The sequence below is a fragment of the Acomys russatus genome, chromosome 15 (assembly GCF_903995435.1).
Source record: "Acomys russatus chromosome 15, mAcoRus1.1, whole genome shotgun sequence".
Taxonomy (NCBI): domain Eukaryota; kingdom Metazoa; phylum Chordata; class Mammalia; order Rodentia; family Muridae; genus Acomys; species Acomys russatus.
Genome location: NC_067151.1, coordinates 63181384 through 63203163, shown reverse-complemented (window position 1 = coordinate 63203163; position 21780 = coordinate 63181384). Strand labels below are relative to the sequence as shown.

The 21780-nt window shown below is 45.8% G+C and overlaps 1 protein-coding gene across 3 annotated transcripts in view; it reads right to left on the bottom strand.

Moving 5' to 3' along the window:
* Positions 1–9692: 9692 nt before the first annotated feature.
* Positions 9693–21780, bottom strand: part of Gatad2b (GATA zinc finger domain containing 2B) — a 72028-nt gene continuing 59940 nt past the window's right edge. The window contains exons 3-11 of one of the 3 annotated variants that reach the window (XM_051157591.1): positions 20965–21094; positions 20246–20377; positions 19113–19244; positions 17770–17940; positions 16549–16864; positions 13685–13887; positions 11962–12072; positions 11695–11812; positions 9693–10457 (exon numbers count right to left, since the gene is read on the bottom strand). In XM_051157591.1, the coding sequence (XP_051013548.1) occupies positions 10324–10457; positions 11695–11812; positions 11962–12072; positions 13685–13887; positions 16549–16864; positions 17770–17940; positions 19113–19244; positions 20246–20377; positions 20965–21094 (1447 nt within the window). In that variant the 3' untranslated portion in view covers positions 9693–10323. The remainder of the gene's footprint in view (positions 10458–11694; positions 11813–11961; positions 12073–13684; positions 13888–16548; positions 16865–17769; positions 17941–19112; positions 19245–20245; positions 20378–20964; positions 21095–21780) is intronic. The other 2 variants (XM_051157592.1, XM_051157593.1) reach the window with 2 other exon arrangements.

Genomic DNA, 21780 nt, shown 5'->3' with positions numbered 1-21780 from the left:
TCTTTTTACCTGTGTGTGGGTGGGTGGGTGGGTGGGTGGGTGGGCAGGTGCTCATGGAAACCAGAGCAGGGTGGGAGAGTCTCTGGAACTGGAGTTACATGTGGTTGTGGGTGGGGCTGCTTGACATGAGTGCTGAGAACTGAATGTGGGTTCTCTGGAAGAGCAGCCCTGGCTAGCCTCAAACACCTCTTAAGTGTTGAGCTTTCAGTGTATAATTTGTTCATTAGTACTGCTCTGCTTTATGGTACTGGGAATTTAGTCTAGGGCCTTGCACATGCTGGGTGAGCACACTACCATCTTCAGCTACGTTAGCTGCTGTGGACAGGCTTTAGACGTGGGGCCTGCCTGCGTTAGCCTCCCAAGTAACTAGAATTTACAGGCCTGAACCATGAGCTCCTGCTAAAATTTTCATTCTAGAGACTCATGGTCTCATCTGTAGTTCCAAGTGAGGGGCACTTAGGAAAGATTGCAGACATATTAGAAAGGATCAGAAAATACAAGGCTTAAAAAGATCAGTGAGAGCCGGGCGTGGTGGCGCACGCCTTTAATCCCAGCACTCGGGAGGCAGAAGCAGACGGATTGCTGGGAGTTCAAGGCCAGCCTGGCCTACAAAGTGAGTCTAGGACAACAACCAAGGCTACACAGAGAAGCCCTGTCTCAACAAACAAACAAAAAGATCAGTGATGCTGGGCGTGGTGGCACACACCTTTAGTCCCAGCACTCAGGAGCCAGAGGCAGGTGGATATCTATGAGTTCGAGGCCAACAAAGTGAGTCCAGGACAGCCAAGGCTACAGAGAGAAACCCTGTCTCAAAAAGCCAAAAGCAAGATGAGTGATGACAGCAAAAACCAAAAACAACCCAACACAACCAAACCAAATAAACAAGCCAAGATAAACAAGCCAAGGCTAGTTTTACACCCCACGATGGTAGCCTCTGTGGTGGTTTTTGTTTTTTCCATAATAACTGGGAGGCTGGATCACATAATGAACTGCAGTTTAAGTGGTCTCTCCTAAGTATTCTGTGACCCTTGTTCCAAGGAAGTCTCTAGTTCTTTGAGTGCTCTAGGGGAGGCACCTAGGGAAGGTGAGGCTGGCTAAGATTTGACCCACAGGATGCATCCTCAGTCTCTACTTGTTCTTTCTCCCCCAGCAGAGGGTCTCACACAATAGCCCCAACTGGCTTGAAACTTGGTCTGTGGCCCAGACTAGCCTCTGACTCAAAAATACCCTCTTCCAACCTGTACACAAGGCTAACAGCCACGTGTCCTCATGACCAGCTTTAGGCAGGCCACCTTACCTCCAAGACCGAGAGGCTCTTGGAGCAGAAGCCACGTGGGAGCTGGTCAGGGTTCTCCTTTTCCCACCTTACAGCAGGCTGGGGTCTGTCCTCAGGACCTAACTCCCACAGTAGAGCAGGCCTGCTGTTAGAATCTGTCACAGTCCCCTCTTCCTGCTCTGGCCACTTGTTTCCTAAGTCTCCTGGGTATGGAGCTGCCCTTCTTCCACCCCACGCAGGCCATTGCCCTAACCCTTCCCCACAGGTGCCTGCTCCCTCAGGTGTAGAGGGCACCCAACGTCTAGGTATTGGGAACCTGGTGACTTCTGACATGTCTGTCTGGCACTTGGGGTGGTCTGTGTCTGTACCCTTAATCAGCTAGGCGCCTGTGTGCTGCACCTGACTACAGTGTAGTCTCTGTGTTCAGGGTGAGCCTCCAGGGGTTGGCAGGAAGGGACCTCTAACACTCTAGATCCCTAGGTCAGGAGAAGGTCCAGAAGGCGAGGGGCAGGAAGGCTGCTCAGGGCGCCTTCCTCTTCTACTAGCCACGTTCCTTGTCCAAGATCCCTATAGGGCTCAGGGTCTCACTGACCCTAGAGTGGTTTGGTTGAAGGATGGAAAAGTGCTGTTCTGGGAGTAAGATCAAGCTGATTCCCAACAGGTAACCAAGGCCTTACCAATCTCACACTGCCAGACAGCCCACAGGTATTCTCTCTAGGTATGGACCCTACCATCATATTGACGCTTGGCATCAGTCTGTGCCTGTGCGCGCATGCACGTACACCCCCCACACCCCCCACACCCCCTTCTCTTTCTAGCAAGTACCTCTCCCCCGCTGTGGCTCTGGCCTGCCTGTTGTGCCAGTTGCTGGTCCCTACATTGATGTACCCCTCTTTATCTAAGCAGGTCTCAGCCTCATCCTTTAGCCTGGGTTTCAGCTGTTTTTCTTTAGCACACTAAGAACAGGCATCTCTGTTGAAGATGGAACTATTTACCAATGTGTGGCAGGAAACAGCATGGGTTTCAGTCAGGCCAATGCCTACATGGCTATGACAGGGAACCCAGAGGCACACCCAACTCCCAGGAGTCTGTTCATCTCTCAGTGTCCTAGGAGCTAGCCTCTCTGGTGGATATGCCATTGCGTCTCCTCTGGCCAGTGCCAGGTGGGTGTGGAAGTGTGGGTGAGCAAGGCTTTCAGTCACAGATTGGGTGCAAGGGCCAAGGGTGAATACATGGCCAGATGGTGTGTTTTGGAAGTCATTCCTTGGGCCCCACCTACCTCAGTGATCCCCAAAACTCTTGCTAGGCTTCTGGGACCGGGTTTTAAGAGACTGCTTCTGAACACACTGGGGCTTCCTCACAGACCCAGCGCTACAGCCTCCTTTCTCAGCTCTCTCTTGGAGACCCGAGAGGAGCAGCCAAGTTATCAGGAGGGGTAGAAAATCCCCTCCCGGGGGGGGGGGGCTGGAAGCATGTGGCTGGTGAGAGGGTGCTGAGATGCCAAGCTGGTTTCCACAAGGCTGTGAGGAAAGGCACACTTGAACGTATTTAACCTGCAGGCTGCCACAGCGTATAGGCCACTTCAGGGCTTATTCACAGCCTAGGGAAGCAGGCAGCAGTGTGCCTCAGTGTGGCCTTGTCACTGGTGGCAGTGCTGTGGAGTCCCGAAATCCAGGCAGGCTGGGAACCCGCTTCCCTGGGCTTCTCTACCAAAGTGTGTAGCACCATCTCTGTGTAGGCTTTCTGAGAACTGGCACCCTGGCTGGGCCACTGTGCTGATGTGTTTTGAGCCATCTTGACATAAGATGTAGTCATGAGAAAGGAACTTCAACTGAGAAAATGTCAGTAAGATTGGGCAATACGCAGCCATGTAGAACATTTCCTTAATTACAGTGATTGAGGGGGCAGGTGATCCTGAGTTTGTAAGAAAGCAGAGTGTGCCTGGTGGAGAGAGGGAAGGAGGGGGGAGGGGAGAGACACCAAAAACTAACCAACCAACCAACAAATCCCACAAATTTTTGTTTTTTTTTTTTTGTTTTTTTTTTTGTTTTTTTTGGTTTTTCGAGACAGGGTCTCTCTGTGTAGCCTTGGCCATCCTGGACTCACTTTGTAGACCAGGCTGGCCTCGAACTCACAGCGATCCACCTGCCTCTGCCTCCCGAGTGCTGGGATTAAAGGCGTGCGCCACCACGCCCGGCTAAATCCCACAAATTTTTTGCATGTTTTGCCTACATGTATATACATGTGCTGTGTACATGCCTGGTGCTCTTGCAAATCCACATGGATGCTGGGAATTGAACCCAAGTCCTCTACATGAGGAGCAAGTGATCTCAACCAGGGTCCACTTAGGCAATCCCTTGGTTTCTATTTCTAAAGGGATTAGTTTGACAGTTTCAGTCCTACCCAGAGTTCCTTGTTTGAATAAGCAGAGGATTTAGGGACTTCGAATTTCAACTCCTCCCTTTTCCAGCCTCTGGCACCCAGGAGCAAATGGTCACTTGTCATCTAGTTCTGTCATGCAAACCCCAGCAACTACCGCAGTCAATCTTTCCCTCTGTCCCACGGTATAACCCAAAAGGGGAGGTTGGTGGGGGAAGGAAAGTCCATGGCTTAAGGAACCACAAAAATTGTCTCTTCTGTGCTCTTGTAGAGTCAATAGGATTGATAACAAGATCCCAGGAAGGCTGGGCTCGGCCTTTCCCCACCTGCTCCTCTGCTGGTATAAAATGTACAGTCATGACTTGCAAGTATTCCAGAAAACGATACCCTTCTTTGATTGAGAGTCACCTCAAAGTTAGAACTAAAACACACAATGTGGGCGCAAAAATGATTGGTACTTTGTATTGAAAGGCAACTTGAGGTAGAGGTGCAATGCTACAATGGGGACAGAGTTAATTATAGGCCTTCCTGGGGAAGATGCTTTCAGAACATTAAGGTTTGGTATGTGTGAATCTCCCATGCTATATGAGATCCCTATCCAGACAAACCAACTACCAACAATTACATTACTAGACTAGCACAGGTGTGTGTGTGTGAGGGTGGGGTGGGCAAGGCCAGTTGGGGTATATATGCCAAGCTTGACGCCTATTCCTAATACCTTTGGACTTTTTTTCCCAATATTTATTTTTATGTACGAGTATTCTATCTGCATGTACACTTACATGCCAGAAGAGAGCACCAGATCATAGATTATAGATGGCTGTGAGCCACCATGTGGTTGCTGGGAATTGAACTCAGGACCTCTGGAAGAGCAGACAGTGCTCCTAACCACTGAGCCATCTCTCCAGCCCATACCTTTGGACTTTTAAGTCAAAAGTAAGATTCTGGAGCCAGGTGTGGTGGTGCACAACTGTAATCACAGCACTTGGGGAGACAGAGGCAGATAGAATTCTGAGTTCGAGGCCAGCCTGGTCTACAGTGAGTCTAGCACAGCCAGGACAACATGTAGAAACCCAGTCTCAGAAAAGCAAACAAAACCCCCCAAAAGTAGGATTTTGAAGTAGGGTCAGTAGAGGTGGAGAGGAACAGCAGCAGAGGTTAGTGAGGAGCACGATCCATAGCCCGGGCGGCAGTACTCCTCAGAGTATCCCACTCCCACCCCGGCCACAACTAAAGCACAAGGCACAGGAAGGCTTAGAAAACCATTCCTTTCTTTATTAAACATAGCTTGCAAGTGATAAATATTACAAAGTTTTTTTTCTTTTAATCCTTTCTCCAAAAATTAGCTTATTATTTGAATCTTCACTGCTGAAATGCTCAGCAGCCTCTGAAACAGATGGGAGTGTATTTACCTTTTGAAAACCAGTTCCTATTGGTCTTAGTTTTTTCATTTTATTTCCCAAACACAATGCAGAAAATTAGAATGAGTTAAAAAAAAGCAAAAGAAAAAAAAAAAAAAAAAAAAAAAAAAAAAGCAAAAGAAAAAAAGCAAAAGAAAAAAGGAAACTTAAAAGAGAGTTGTGCAAAAGGGTCTTGTTCCCTCCCACCCACCCTATTCAGGGAAGGCCATTGCCCATCCCACCTCCCCACCCCCACCACCCGTCCCAGTCTGTCCTCTGCCTTCACCACGGCCTCGCCCATCAGCTTATGCTTTGTCCAGGCATTAGCATCAGTAACTTAAAAGAGAGTAGAAACACTCAGCCCAGGAAGTGTGGGAGTAAATCGGGCCTCTGAAGGAGACAGACTGTCAAACAGTTGCCTTTGGGGTTCAGATGAAATCTGAGGGAAGGAAAGATGTGGGTTACATCTAGCTCTCCTTGTCCTCCAAGACTGAGGGAAATCCCACATCTTACAGCTCACAAAGACAGCAACTAGATTATCAACCTCGGGGTGCTCACTGGTTAAACACCCGGAAGGACTGCAATTGTGAGGTGAGGTTTGGAGCCTGGCCCCTGTCATGACATGGCTAGAAACACAACAGCCAAGATGCCACTGGTCCAAAACCCTACTTATCACTGCCACCTCTCCAAGATCAGTGCTGAGGCAAGGGACTGGCAACTTCCCAAGGACACTGTCATACAAGTAACACTAACAAATCACATTCATTTCCTCTTGGCCTTTTAGGCCAACACTTCCCTCACCTCAAGGTGCTTTTTGTTTTTTGGCAGATGGGGAAAGAATTGTAGAATTTTAAGTGTGGAGGCCAGAGGTTTCCTCCTTCACTTCACTGATTGAAGACACTGAGTCCACCAAACATCACACAGCACATCAGTAGGCCCCAGGTATCCACACTGCCTCCCTGTGTCCTGGATTCTTACTTTGCACAATCCTAAACCTAGAGCCCTGTAATCCACAGGAGCCAGACTCACCTCAAAATCACCCAGCCTGGAATGGTGCGGGTGGAACTTCTTTAGGATGATTAAAATCCTTTCTACTACTATCTCCTGACAGATAATCCACCCTTTCAGAGGTCCATGAGGTTCTTTTTTTCTGAAGGGTGGGGGAAATCCCTTGCATAAGAAAGCTTTGACACTGGGTTTTGTTATATAGGTATATTGTATATATGCTGATGCAATCAGAGGGGGAAAACAGTGCAAATACAATTACAATTCATAATAATACTTGGTTTCAATGCCCCCAGGAACTGCCCCATTCCTCGGCTACCTCCCAACCTCCAGCACTTCCCCACAGTATCCACCTAATGCTGGGGGTTAGGAAGAGTGGGCAGCTTAGGGTAGGGAGTGGGCTCTGCCAAGGCAGTGCTGGTGACCTGGAGGGATTTCTCCAGGGTGGGGAGGGCAAGGCACAAATTAGGGGTGGGTGGTGGGGGAGGTGGCATCTTTACGGAGGGATAGGGTTGGAGCAGCTGCCAGTCTCAGTGTGCTGGGCCCGGCCCACTCCTTTCCCCACCCTCCACAGCCCTACCTCCCTCCACCCTCCCCTTCCCCAGAAACCCTTTTGCACGGATCATACACAAACGGGCACATTACAAAATGACATAACACAGTTTCACAATATCCATGGCTAGGGCTTTTTTTTTCTTTTTCAGTTTTTTTTTCTACACAATGTACAATTCCTTTTAAATGGATCAAGAAATAGCTTATATACATGAATGAGTCCTTGTTATAACATCTCGGCAGCAAATATCATAAGCTAATGAAGACCTTGATGAAAAGGGAGCCTAGGGTGTGGGGTAGGGACTGTGGAGAGAAGGTTATGCCTTCTAGAAAAATAGGAGAGATGGGAATGGTTTAGGAAAAGGAACAAAAGTAAAATATCAAGAAGCATCTTTACAAAGCAGTTCTATAGCTAATCCCTTTTAAAGGGGCAGGAAAGGTAACCAAGGCAGGGAAACATTTATCTCGGTGTCTTAAAAAGAAATGTCTACCATACATATATCCCAAAATGCAGGAAAAATACTTATTCAGCAATGGAGGGGGTTCAGGTGCTGTGGTGAAGTGACAAAATAAAACCGACAAATAAGGACCTCTGTCTCCTAATCCTACCCCGGCCTTGCCACTAATCCACCCATGTCAGGTTTCTGCGAGTAAGACACCATCCACGAATGACTGCTTTTTAGTGCCTCAGGGTCTAGAGGAAGCCAGACTGTAATGGGCTGGATCCTCACTCTACGGATACCTGAGAGTCAGAGCCCAATGGTAAAGGACACTGGACTAGGGTCCTCAGGGCATGAGGGTTAGTGTCTGTAAGGGCCCATGGCCTGAGGATGAGAGTTTAAAAAGAAAGGGGGGGGGGGGGCGGTTGGAAGGAAACAAGACTATCAGTGACGTAAAGTGTAGAGGCTTGAAGGGAGACAGGGGCAGGAGCTAAGGGAGGAGATGGAAGGCTAATACTTTACCATGATTAACAAAGACTTCACCCTCTCATTAATTCCTGGGAAGAGTATGACAACGGGGAAAGAGGATGAGAAAGAAAACCTTAGCGACTGAGCAACGGGCCACAGAGCTATACTAGTAGTTTAAGCAGCTTCTATGTAACTGACCCTGAAGGGATAAAGCAGGGAAGATTCTACCTCTTCCCTGTGGCCCCAGAACCTAGTCAGGCACTGCGCTACGGGCTCTCCTTCCCCACTATTCCCCATGTCTACACATCTCACCTCCAAACCCAATTCAAAGTGGCCTGGCTCCCAGGGAGAGGACCTAGCTCAGGGCAGGGACAAGCCCCAGCTGGACGGTATTGCACATTCTCTGTTCCTTTTAATCTCAACTGACAAACTTGGGCACCTTGTACCTCTGAGCACCTCTGAGTTGGGGGTCAGGGAGACTTAACAGAAATGGCACTTCATCACAGGGTAGGAAGAGGTTAGACATGCCACAAGGCAAGATGACTGCTAAGAAAAACATCTTTAAAATGGAGGGGAAAAAAACCTTCCAATTTTGTGGAAGAGAAAAACAAAATCAATTTATCCAGTGCTTTCAAAGCACAGAGGGCAAAGAAAAGATGTAAGAATATATCTTTATATATATATATGTATATATATATATAATTTTAAAATAATCCCAGACCCAGCTCCATCAGCCCCCCCACCCTCCCCTACCACTTACAGTCAGGGGCACCACATTCCCCAGAAAAATACTTGAAATGACCTCTCACACTACTTGTCCCTAGCATCTAGCTTCCAGGTCACTTCACACTTGGGGAGCAGACACGGCTGCATCTCTGCTCCTTTATTAAGTGCTCAATGAATTTGAGGGAAAGAGAGGAAAGAAAACAGCCAGGAAGGCCCGTAGGGCCAGTATAATCACCCACAGTGGCACTGGAGTATTGGGAAAGAGACCAGAGTGGGGGGACTGAGCTTCATTTAGCTTCTTTTCCCATCCTACCCCCAAATTTTATGGGAAAGGTGTGCAGTTTGTGTATGTATAATTTTAAAAGTGCCTTCTTACTTTAAAAAAATTATTTAGTTTTTAAAAATAAGAATGAGGGAACTTCCTCAGGTGGTTATCAAGGGCAAAATATTACACAACTCCTCATACGTCTTCGCTCAAAGTGTCCCCAGTACACTCTGACGGCTTCTAGAGCTGTGGAGGCAGGTGACGTCCACTCTGAGGGGGGCAGAGACCCTCCATTTACAGGCTTCCCTGACCTCAGAAACAGCTTGGTCCCCTCCTCCTCGCCACAATATGGGCAAACAGGATGCCAATCTCCCTAACTCCAGAACAGCAACATTGCACAATTCAACTTATTCTCTCATTAGTAGCTCCTAAGGGGGAAAAAAAGAAAACAAAACAAAATGACAAAATGAGTAAAATTTTGGGGAGCGGAGCTTGGGGGAAGACAATACTTGTGTACTGAGGTCCAAAACTGGTTTGACAAGTTGCCTGGCTCTGAGGAGTTGGATCCACAGTCAGCACAGCAGAGTCAGAGTGGGACACCAACCTGCTTAGGGGCTTACACCCACATCTCTCAGCACTCAGAGGGTACAGGGAGAGAAGAATGTGAGAACCTCAACTCCTGGGAGAAACCCCCTCTTCCCCTATGTCTAATTTCTCCTTCTATTATGTGATTCACTTATATCCAGTCCAATTTCAAGGACACCCAGCCACCTGCAGCCTGGAAACAGCTATTATTCCTCTGGGGTTACAGTTAGAAGGAAGATTAACATTTGCTAACAGGGTGAGAGGATGTGATGGGAGACAATTTTACAAAGAAAGTACAAACAATGTCAAGACAGTTAGCCTGGAACAGACTTCGTGTCCTCACTGGGGTCAGGAGACCAATCTTATTTCCCCAGGAGCTAGAAGGCCAGGACCTAGGCGCAGCCCTCTCTGGGACACTATTAAATTCACGTCACACCTCTTCCCCTGCCTCCCACATTTAAATTACAGGTAGTTTTTTGTTTTAAGCGTCTCCCCCGCCCCCCAGGGCTCTTTTACTCACTCTTAAAGAGCTCAATTTTATTACTAGAACACTGCCTCGCAAACTGTCCAGACCCTGACCAACTGTAGCTGGGGTGCTGCTCCTACTTGCCTGATGGTGCCCATTCCACAGCTCAGGTTAAGTGCGTTCCAATTCTCTGTCCCTAACATCCTCAGTCATTTTGTACTTGGCAGCTGAGGATCCACTGCAATCTGCGTGTGATCACTGAACTGTATATTATATATATATATATATATATCTTTTTTTTTTTTTTAAAGGGAGGATTAGCAGAGGGAGGTAGGAAAGGAAAGAAAACAGAAGATGGTGGGGGGTAACCGTCCACAGAACAAAGGGAAGACACACAATATAATTAAAAATGATAATAATTATAGCATAAAATAAACTTTAGAAACACACATCAAAGGGCTTAAATTCTCCCCAGGACCTCATTCTGACCTCTATCAGAGGCAAAGACCCACCTCACTGTTAAAGGGAATCGAAGAGAAAGACAGAGCAGCAGGAGAACAGATGGCAGCGTGTGCAATAAAGGGGAGCTGGGGGTGGGGCGTGTGTTTCCTTGTTGATGTCTATTTTTGTCTTCTGTTTTTTTCAGTTTCGCTTTCCGTGTATGGTAGGCACCAGTACAGGCACTGCATGCGACGGAAGTTGGGGGCAACGGGAGAAGTGGGTAAAGGATTCAAGGATGCGCAGTACCAGTGGAACAGGCGTTATTTCTGTCCACTGATGGACTGTGATATAGACCTGGGAGGGATCATGTCTAAAAGGTATTCACGCTGCCGGTCTGCCAAACTGGGGGCTTTATGTCCTCCGATGCCAGTGTTCAGGTACGCAATGTTGACACCTAGATCCAGGAGACAGAAGGAGGAGACAGGTATTATAAGAGACAAGAAATGACACCACCTTCTGTCCTATCCCAGACTGCAGTGAGAGATGGGAGAAAACATCTGCAGTTGCCTGCACGTGTCTAGCCTCAGCTGTTTCAGCTTCGGGGAAGAGCTCCTCCAGAAATGTCAGTCCTCCCAGGAATAATGAACAGTGCTTACAGTACAGTATAGAAGAAAGAGGTTAAAGAGTGGTGAAAGAAAAAATGATTGAAATGGAGAAAGAATCAGTCAATCATCTGCTCTGATTGTGAGACCACTGGGCATAAAGGATCCTGCATCACTCAGGCTGGCTAGTTCATGACCCCGTGGGACCAATGAAAGCACCAAAAATCCTTGAGCACTCATATGACTTAGTAGATTCATTTGCTGAATAACAAAAGCATAGTTATGCCCTAAGGAGAAAACAGAAAGCAAAGGAACAACGGGCCTAAAGGGGCTGCTAAAGATGGCTCAGTACCTGGTAGTGCATAACTTTAATCCCAGTACTCGGGAGGCGGGGCAGGCAGATCTCTTGAGTTTGAGGCCAGCCTGGTCTACACAGAGAAACCTTGACCCAAAAAAACAAACAGAGCACTAGCTACTCTTTCAGAGGGATGAGGTTTAAACTCCCAGCACCAACACGATGGCTCACAACTATAATGACTCTAGTTCCAGGGGATCAGACACTCTATTCTGGCCTCTATGGGCACCAGGCATGCAAGTGGTACACAGCATACATGTAGGTGAAACACTCATACATACTTAAAAAAAAAAAAAATTGTATCATGGCTGGAGGGAGAGAACCGGAGCTTGATAAACCAGCACCATAAAGTCAGGCCGGGGGTGGTGGTGCAATCCTTTAATCTCAGCACTTGGGAGGCAGGCGGATCACTGTGAGTTCGAGGCCAGCCTGGTCTACAAAGTGAGTCCAGGACAGTCAAGGCTACACAGAGAGACCCTGTCTCAAAAAACCAAAAAAATATTTTAAAAAGTCAGGTTTTGAGGTACATGCTCATAATCCTAGCAATGGGAGGCAGATCTCTGGAACTTGTTGGCCAGCCAGCCTACTCCAAGACCTCATCTCAAAAACAAGTGGACAGTACCCAAGGAATGACACTCAAGGCTGACTTCTAGCCTCTATACATACATGTACCCATGTACACAAAAAGAACTGTACACTAAAGCTAGGTGGTACATGCCTGTGACTCCTCTTACCTGGCATACCAAGGAGGCCGCCTGGCACAGACAACTGGGGTGCCTGTGCGAAGTTTGAAAGCATGGAGCGGGCTGATGTGGGTATACCACGCTGGAGACTGCTCTGCGGCTGTGGAGCCTGCAACATGGGGACAAGATAGTTGCTGAAACCTGGCCATTACGTTAGTGCAAGTGGAAGATAAAAACACAGGAGTAAAAAGAGAACAGAACCACTTCCTGCAGAAGCACAGTCCCCAAGAGACGCAGAGCTGTGGAAAAGCTCCTCACCTGCCGAAGTGTATGATGTCTCATGATGGTCTCCTGTTTACTGACACTGGATACAGTTGGAGCTGTAGTAGGGGAGAGCGCTGCCTGCTGCTGTAATCGCTGCTCAATTTCCTGTTGGGAGTTATTTGATGAGATTGGGTACGACAGCACCTAATTTTCTAACTACAAAACCAAGGGTCTTATTTCTATAATGATGCCACCTAGTTACCAAATAATGCAGAAAAGGCAGAAAGTTTAGTGGAATGGCTAGACTGAGATTTCCAGGTACAAGCAGACAAGTTTTATTGATCAAAAACATTCCTGTCTCTCCAGAAAGCTGGTTCTCATGAGGATAACTGGAGGACAATGGATGGTAATATAATTAAAACTAATGAATCACTGGGGTCCTATTTATTTAAGGTTGTAGGGATTCATTTATGTATGCAACTACCACGCAGTGCCAGAGACTGAAACCAGATATGGCAAGCATGTGCTCTGTCATTATTGGACGGCTATTTTTCATTTCTGCCTATTTTCCACAAGGCTCCCGATGCTACTAAAGGACTCTGATGGTTAGCGGAGTGGGAAACGGATCGGAAAAAAGAACCCGAGTATCTTAACGCCTCTTTTCCTTTGAAGACTTTCTACTCCATAGCTACTATTAAGGAAGTGCTTACACACGTCTACTACCACTGACCTTCACTGGGCTACTGTATCATCTATTCTTCCTTTGGCATTTAACTATAGCTTGCATACTTGAAAGTATGCAGGAAATCCCTTCCAACAAAATTCATTTGACAAGAAAATAAAATGAGTAATAGAGGAACTGCATGTTGTGGTGTATGCCAGTTATCCCAGCTCTCAAAGATGGGAGGGTCAAAGATTCCAGGCCATTCAGAGCTCATGGTGAGACTTTCCTCAAAGCTATGAAAAGGTCAAAATCCAAGCCGCCTTTCTGGCCTTTAATCTCAGTCATGCATACATGTTTTCAGCCAATCAAAAACAACCAAAGGATACAGAAGGGACAGAGTAACGAAAAGGTTTTTTTTTAATTTTGTCTTGTGAGACTGGATCTACCTAGTCTAGGCTGGCCTGGAACTCTGTAGACTTTTTGTTGTTGCTGCCATACATGTTTGAGACAGGGTCTCTCTGTGTAGCCCTGGCTGTCCTGGACTCGCTTTGTAGACCAGGCTGGCATCAATCCACCTGCCTCTGCCTCCCTGAGTGCTGAGAGTAAAGGTGTGCACCTCTACACCTGGCAAGAAAACGTGTATTTTATGTTACTGTTGCTTAAGGTTCTGTTGTTTTCTTTTCTGAGATAGCGTTTCTCTGTGTAGCTCTGGCTGTCCTGGAACTCATGCTGTAGACTAAGCTGGCCTCAGACTCATGGGGCGTTCCGCCTACTCCTGCCTCCTGAGTGCTGGGATTAAAGGTGGGCGCCACCACTGCCTGGCTTTGTTGATTTTGGAGACAAGATTATTAGACTGTCTGTCCTGGAACTGGAACTCACTTATAGACCAGGCTGGCCTCAAACTCAAGAGATTCACCTGCCTCTACCACTTGAGTGGTGAGATTAAAGGTGTGTACCACCACACCCTGATTTTATTTTTTCAAGGAACCTGGGTTTCCAGGACCAAAACTCTATGTGAACCACCTGGGTAACTCCTCCAAACTAGAAGCAACAATTTTTTGGGAAAACCAAAGTGGTTTAGATGACTGTTAAGGTAGGAATCAGAATTCTTACCTGTTCTTGCTGTAGGGCTTTAACAAAAGCGTTTTTCAGCCGGTTGGTGTGTTCAGCTTTTAGAGCCTTTTTCTGGTTGGAAGTCATGCACTGCTCACAGAGGATCTTACCATTCTTTTCTTGCTTCCAGTGAGGAGTGAAGTCTGTGCGGCACTGGGCACATACAAAGGGTTCGACCCTCAGAAGTGAGGCACAGTTTTTGCCTAGACACAAATAATAAAAAGAACAGTTAGTGGCTTCACATCTTTCACCTCTTCTGTTACTCTTGACTAAGTATCTTTCCTACAAGTTAACCCTGTTAACTTAGAGACTGTACATGGTCAGTGGGATGCTTCGGTGTGTAAAGGTGCTGCATGGGCAAGCCTAAAGGACCTGAGCTCCATCTTTGAAACCCACGTAAAGGCTGAAGGAAGGAAGTGATGGCTGGGCTGGAGAGATGGCTCAGAGGTTAAGAGCACTGGCTGCTCTTCCAGAGGTCCTGAGTTCAATGCTCAGCACCCACATGGTGGCTCACAGCCATCTGTAATGAGATCTGGTGCCCTCTTCTGGAGAGCAGGCACACATGCAGGCAGAGTGCTGTATACATAATAAATCTTAAAAAAAAAAAAAAAAAAAAAAAAAAAGACGGCCGGGTGTGATGGCGCACAGCTGTAATCCCAGCACTCAGGGAAGCAGAAGCAGTTGGATCTCTGAGTTTGAGGGCAGCATGGTCTACAAAGTGAGTCCAAGATAGTCAAGGCTCTGTTATACAGAGAAACCCAGTCTCAAAAATACAAAAACAAAACAAAAGAAAAAAAACCAAATGACTTCACAAAGCTGTCTTCTAACCTCCCAATGACAACAATGTTTCCTGTTGACATCTCCTAGTCTCTTTTCTCCCCACCAACAAAGTTAAAAGTTTTAAAACAAGAAACTATACAAAAACAAACCAAAACAATTTAGAGGCTAGAGAGATAGTTTAGCAGTCTGTTAAGCATTTGTGGAGCTGGGTGTGGTGGTGCATGCCTTTAATTCCAGCACTCAGGGAGGCAGACGGATTGCTGTGAGTTTGAGGCCAGCCTGGTCTACAAAGTGAGTCCAGGACAGCCAAGGCTACACACAGAGACCCTGTCTTGAGAAAAACCAAACAAAAAACCCCCCAAAAACAGAACAGCATTTGTGTTGCTCTTAGGACTGACTGGAGTTCAGTTCTGTGCACCCACTTCAGGGACTCTGATAAACCTTTTTTTGTTTCTTTGAGACATGTTTTCTCTGTATAGCATTGGCTGCCTGCACTCATTTTGTAGACCAGGCTGGCCTCGAATTTGCAGAGATCCACCTGCCTCTGCCTCACAATTACAGGCTCCAGCCCCCAAAATTTTTTTCCCCAGAATTATATGGTGAGATCCTCTCTCAACAAAACAAACCCTCCCTCTCCCAAAAGAACTAAACAAGATGTATTCATCATTCCATTTCCTGACTGGGTGTGATATGATCAGTTACTTCAAGCTCCTGATGCCTCTGACTCACTACTATGGGATCACACTCCCAAAATGTGAGCCAGAACAAATCCTCTCAAAAAAGGAACTACACAGGCTGAAGGGATGGCTCAGAGCTTATAAGCACTGACTGCTCTTCCAGAGGATCCGGGTTCAAATCCTAGCACCCACATGGCAGCTCACAACTGTGTAACTCCAGTTCTAGGGGATATGACACCCCTCACACAGACATACAAGTAGGAAAAACAGCAACGTACATAAAATAAAGTTTAAAAAACTACACAATATACTGGATATATACATACACACACACACACACACACACACATATATATATATCCATCTTCCCCCCTATGATAGAATGTTATGCACTCTGTGGACATCTAGAGTTGACTGTGCATCTTATCTAAGGATGCCCTTCCCTTGCACTTGTAATTCTCTTACCTCTACCTTCAGGTAAGCAAGTGTTCTACCAACTGAACTACATCTCTAGACTCTACTCTTTTTTGGTTGCTTTTTAAGATTTATTTACTTTTTTTTTTTTTTTTGGTTTTTCGAGACAGGGTTTCTCTGTGTAGCCTTGGCCATCCTGGACTCCCTTTGTAGACCAGGCTGGTCTTGAACTCACAGCGATCCGCCTGCCTCTGCCTCCCGAGTGCTGGGATTAAAGGCGTGCGCCACCACGCCCAGCTAAGATTTATTTACTTTTATATGTGTAGTTACTTTGCCTGAATGAATGTAAATACATTATGCGTACTTTGTATATTGGGAACTGAACCCAGGTCCTCTAAAAGAGCAGCCAGTGCTTTTAACCACTGTGCCATCTCTCTAGGCTTCTTTTTATTTTTTACTGGGCTGTCGAAACTTTATTTTCAGAAGAACTGATCATACTCTCTAGGCCTCTTTATTGCTCCCCAAAGCTTGTATAACTAACTGATGGAGCGGATTTAACTGAGAGAAAAGGTCTCACTATGTAGCTCTATGTGGCTTCCCACTTGAGATCCTCCAGCCTCAGACTCCTAAGCAGTAAAGTTACTTGTGTGCACCTCCAACCTTCCTGGTGAGACAGGATCTTGCTATGTTGCTCAGGCTGGCCCCAAATGCTCAGTGTCCTCCCATTCAGTCTCAGTGAAACTATATAAAGCACATGACAGACACTACAGCTAGCACAGGAGTACTAAAGTGTTTCAGGATGTAGCCCTGGTTTGCCTTGAACTTGGAGCCATCCTCCTGCCTCTGCCTACAAAGTGGTGGGCTGTAAGCAATGAGCTGTCAGGCCTGGATTAAGAGCAGCCCTGTAGTACTGCACAGTCCCTGTAAACACTTGCTCTTTGCCAGATGCCTGGCAATCAGTGCGTAGAGACTTAACTCCAAGGAGGCTATTACCTTGGCTGTCGATGACGCTCTGTACGACTTCTTCCAAGCCTACCATGTAGATAAACTCGCTATTGGCTGCACTAGGCAGGAAGTGAAGCAAGGGAGCAGGAGGTTTTGGAGGTGGTATCTCCAGGAGCGTCTTTTCGAGCTGTTTTCGAAGAGCCAGTTTGGCTGCAGCCTGTGAGTTAGCAGCGTCGCTCATGGCACTGGGGCTTGGAAGTGGTGAGGACACTCTGTTCACAGTCCCTGGCTGGATATGGGAGGCAAGGTTCATATAGATGGCAGAAGATGTTGTGCGTTGACAGGGAACAGAAGAACTTGACTGCTGAAAGGGAACAGTGGACAGGTGGCTGCTAAGTGGGAGACCAAGTCGTAGTTTTTTTTTTTTTTTTTTTTTTTTTTTTTTTTTGGTTTTTCGAGACAGGGTTTCTCTGTGTAGCCTTGGCCATCATGGACTCGCTTTGTAGACCAGGCTGGCCTCGAACTCACAGCGATCCGCCTGCCTCTGCCTCCCGAGTGCTGGGATTAAAGGCGTGCGCCACCACGCCCGGCTCCAAGTCGTAGTTTTTAACAGAGGACACTACCTCATCATAGTCTGGACTGCTAAGCTTCTTCAAAACATTCAACTTATCACTAAAAGATAATCCTGGGAGGTAAGAAAGAAAAGAATGACAAGAAAGAAAACATGGGAGATACTTTCAGTCACGTGCTTCTTATCACGCGCACACTTCCATCGCCTTTTCTTTTTCATATATTTACTTGAGAGTTTCATACATAACCACTGTATTTACACCACTTCTAATCTACTCTCACCCTAGATTAAGATCTATCTCTATCTTTTTTTTTTTTTTTTTTTTTTGGTTTTTCGAGACAGGGTTTCTCTGTGTAGCCTTGGCCATCCTGGACTCACTTTGTAGACCAGGCTGGCCTCGAACTCACAGCGATTCTCCTGCCTCTGCCTCCCGAGTGCTGGGATTAAAGGCGTGCGCCACCACGCCCGGCTGATCTATCTCTATCTTAAAGCAGATTTTAGTTAATTTAGCTTTGCTCTATAATATACTACTTTTCTACCACCATTTTTATATAATTCCTTAAAGCATCCATTCTAGGAAATGTTCTCTATTCAAATCACTCCATTGTCCTAGTTTTTCTATACACAAAATTTAAATCTGTGGCTCTTTTAAAAGAAATGAAGGATTGTTGTGTTTCTACACCAGCACTCGCGCTTACTGGTTGGTAACTGATGGCAGGATTCATGTTAGGTGTTGTGGTGCGTACAATGCCAGGCTTCGGTGGCCCCCGTTGGCCCTGAAGTTGGGCTGGATTTGGTGCAATAACACGTTGGGACATCAACATGTGTGGAAGGGTGGTGTTGGTTGCTGAACGGATGACACTGTGACCCTAAAGGGAAAGAACAGGAAAAGAACTCACACATGGCCTAATACCCCATATAAAATGCAAAGTGAAAACACTGCTTACAACAGACAGCAAGTAGAACCATGAGAACACACATTTGATAATTTCATTCAACAATCTATGGGAGATATCTACTATTACTCCAGTCAAAATTATTTTCAGTTTACTTATTTTCATTTCACGCTGAGGTCAGAAGAGGATATCAGATTCCCTGCAACTAGACTTATATATGGTTTTGAGCTACCATGGGGGTGGTAGGAATAGAACCCAGACCATCTGCAAGAGCAGCAAGTGCTCTTAACCTCTGATGCATCTTTCCAGGCCCTTTACCATTACTCTAAATGCTGATTAGTAGCTACAAAGTTCTTGGCTTTTAAAAAATGTTTCATTTTAGTTTTTAAAAAATATGTATTAGTGTTTTGCTTACATGTATGGTCCATGCACAATATGTATATGTGGTGCCCTAGGAGACTTCTTATAGAAGACGGTATTAGCTCTTCAGACTAATTTGACCACGTCCCCTGGAGGGGGAGACCTGGTGGCATGCAGAGGAAGGATAGCAGGCTACCAAGAATGGTACCCTATGAGCATATAAAGGGGGAGGAAGTCCCCCTCAGTCACAGCCATAGGGGAGGGGAACAAGGGGAAAATGGGAGGGAGGGAAGAATGGGAAGATACAAAGGGATGGGATAACCATTGAGATGTAATATGAATAAATTAGGGAAAAAAAAAAAAAAGACTAGAGTTACAGAAAAAAGTGAGCCTCTTGTGGGTGTTAGTAATTAAATCCAGGTCTTATGGAAGAGCAGCTGGTACTCTTAACCATTAAGCCATCACCCCAGCTCTGACTTTTAATTTTTTAAAAAGACTTATTTTATTGTTTGTGTGTTTGTCTCTATGTGTACATGAATGCCATGCCAGAAGAGTGTTATGATTCCTTAGTGCTAGAATTATAAGCCACCTGAAGTGGGTATTGCAAACCCATCTCTTTAGCTCCAAGTCCCTGGTGCTTTTTAAAACAAACAAACAAACAAACAAACAGTTTCTCTACATAGCCCTAGCTGTCCTGGAACTCACTATGTATATCAGGCCGGCCTCATATGAAGTCAGGAGAGACAGACTTCCCCAACAGTAAAATCCCATTATGGGTCACATACCTGTAATGTTCTCAAATTTTGAGGTTCAATCCCTTGAGCCCCAGGCCGGGAGGGAAGCTTAGATAAGCCTTGCTGTCCCACATGTGCAGGAGATGGCTGAACAATAGATGCTGCATTCTGTACAACTGGAGTCTGGGAGGGAAACAGAAAATGAGACTGTGAGGCTGACTGTGGTGGCACACCTTTAATCCCAGTACTGGGGAGATGGAGGATCTGAGTTTGAGGCCAGCCTGATCTACAGAGTGGGTTCCAGGACAACCAGGGCTACATAGAGAAATCCTGCCTCAAAAAACAAACAAGAAAATTAAACCCAAACCAAAAACCAGAGGTCAAATTTGGTAAAGATCTAAGCTTTCAATTTTCCTTGCGAGTATAAAATGAACTTGAAGTTCCTACTGACAAGGAATAAAGAGAAAAATTAAATAAAGGCTTTTCAGATTTTTTTTCATTCTATTTTTTTGTTTTTGTTTCTTTGAGACTGGATCTTGTTATATATAGCCAGGGCTGATCTGGACCTCAATATATAAATATGTAGACCACACTAGCATCAGAGATCCACTCAGCTGTCTCCCAAGAGCTGGAATTAAAGGTATGTGTCACTATGCCAGGCTCTGTCTCTCTCTTCAGACAGGGTCTTACATGGCCAGTTTAACTCCTTCATAAAAAAGATTTATTAATTTTTTGTACGTGATTGTTTTGCCTTCATTTATGTCTGTGTACCACATGTGTGCCTGGTGGCTGCAGACGGCCAAAAGAGGGCATCAGATCCCTTGAAACTGCACTAAGAGCTGGTTGTGAGCTGCCATGTGGGTGCTGAGAACCAAAGGCAGCCTCTGTGCAAGAGCAGCTAGTACTCTCAACTGCTGTGTCTACTGCCCTCTTGTTTCTAACTCAACTTTCCAAGTGCTGGCAAAACACACACACAACACACAACACACACACACACACACACGCGCGCGCGATTTTTTAACACTGAAGGTTAAAACAAAATAAAACAGAACAATTACTACTTTCTAACCACTCTGCTTATAGAGACTAAAAATAAAAACTACAGAACCAGAGAAAGTCCCACAAACTGACTTTACCCATCTCATCCCCAACTACTTCTCCCCCTCCCTTCCTAGAAACACTACCTTTTGGACCACATTCTCTTTCTGTAGCTGACTCTGTCTCAGCTTCTTTAACAGCACCAGACGAGCTTCTTCCAATCGTAGCTCGTCCCTCAGTTGCTTAATAAGCTGCTGCCGTTCCTCAATGCCTTTCCCCTACGGAAACATGGAGATTGTAGGTCAGCAACAGCAGCAGGTGCCCAGAATCCCTTCCTGCAAGAAATAATGTACGCTTCTCCTCTACCCTTCTTCTACAAGAGGCAGAAGTGCGCATCTGCCTCTGTGTTTGTCTCCCACACAGAATGGCACTCACAGAGTACTTAAAAAGCACTTGGAGACTATGAATGCCAATCAGTACATTCCTGGCAAAACCAGATGACTGAAGGAAACAACATTTTCTTTTAAAATAGCCACTAAATCTTTTTTCTTTTGTTTTTGTTATGTGACTTAATTACAAAGTTCTATTCCATTTTAAAAAGATGATTATATTGAGTATGATTGCTTATATACATGCTTTAGCAAACTATCTTTTCTGCTGGCTGACAGCTACCTCTCATGGTGAAGAATCGACATGAAGAATTTATCAAATAGGTAGTTATTAGATCCAAAAAGTAAATCAAAACAAAAATACAAAACCAAGCCAGGAAATTAAAGAGAATGGAAGAGAAAGAAGAGAGAAGAGAGAAGAAAAGAAAAAGGAGGAGGAGGAGAAAGAACCAATAACTTCTCTTCTTTTTTTTTACCTTAAACATCTCCAGGTTGGCTGCTTTGAGTCTCTCTTCCATCCGGGAGCTGGACCGGGGACTGGAAGCCTCATTGTCAGACAAAACAATTATGTCTGGGGAAGGAGTTAGCCTTCCTCGGTCGGGCTCACTAGGCAAGAAAAGGGAAAATTATAGCATTTCCAACAGCAGCAGTTAAGAAAATTTCTTCACTACGATGAACAAAGAAATCCAAGAGAACTTAGGTCTGTCCTGGTTCAGCAAAAGATAGACAAGTCCTAGATTAAAGGCACTAAGATGCAAATGAGGGCAAAACCTTAGCAAATACTTTTCTAATCTAAAATCTGTCAGGCTATGCAAGCATAAACATACAAAGTGATGAGAAACTTCAAGATGTGAAGGATGGCCTGGCTGTTACACAGAGAAACCCTGTCCCTGCCCCCCCTCCCCCCAAAAAAGAGAAAGAGAGAACGAGAGCGAGTGAGCGAGTGTGAATTAGGAGATGGAAGGAAGGGCTGGCCTGCATGGGAACCAGGCATGCATGTCACCACATGACATGCGTATAGGCAAAATACTCATACACATAAGTTCTTTTTTTTTTTTAAATAGGAAAAAAAATAATTAAGATGGTGCTAAAGGCCTGGTGTGGTGGCGCACGCCTTTGATCCCAGCACTCAGGAGGAAGAGGCAGGTGGATCTCTGAGTTCGAGGCCAGCCTGGTCTACAAAGTGAGTCCAGGACAGCCAAGGCCAGAGAAACCCTGTCTCGAAAAACAAAAATAAATAAAAACAAGAAGAGGCAAAAGCAGGTGTGGACAATGGCTTGAGGACACTGACA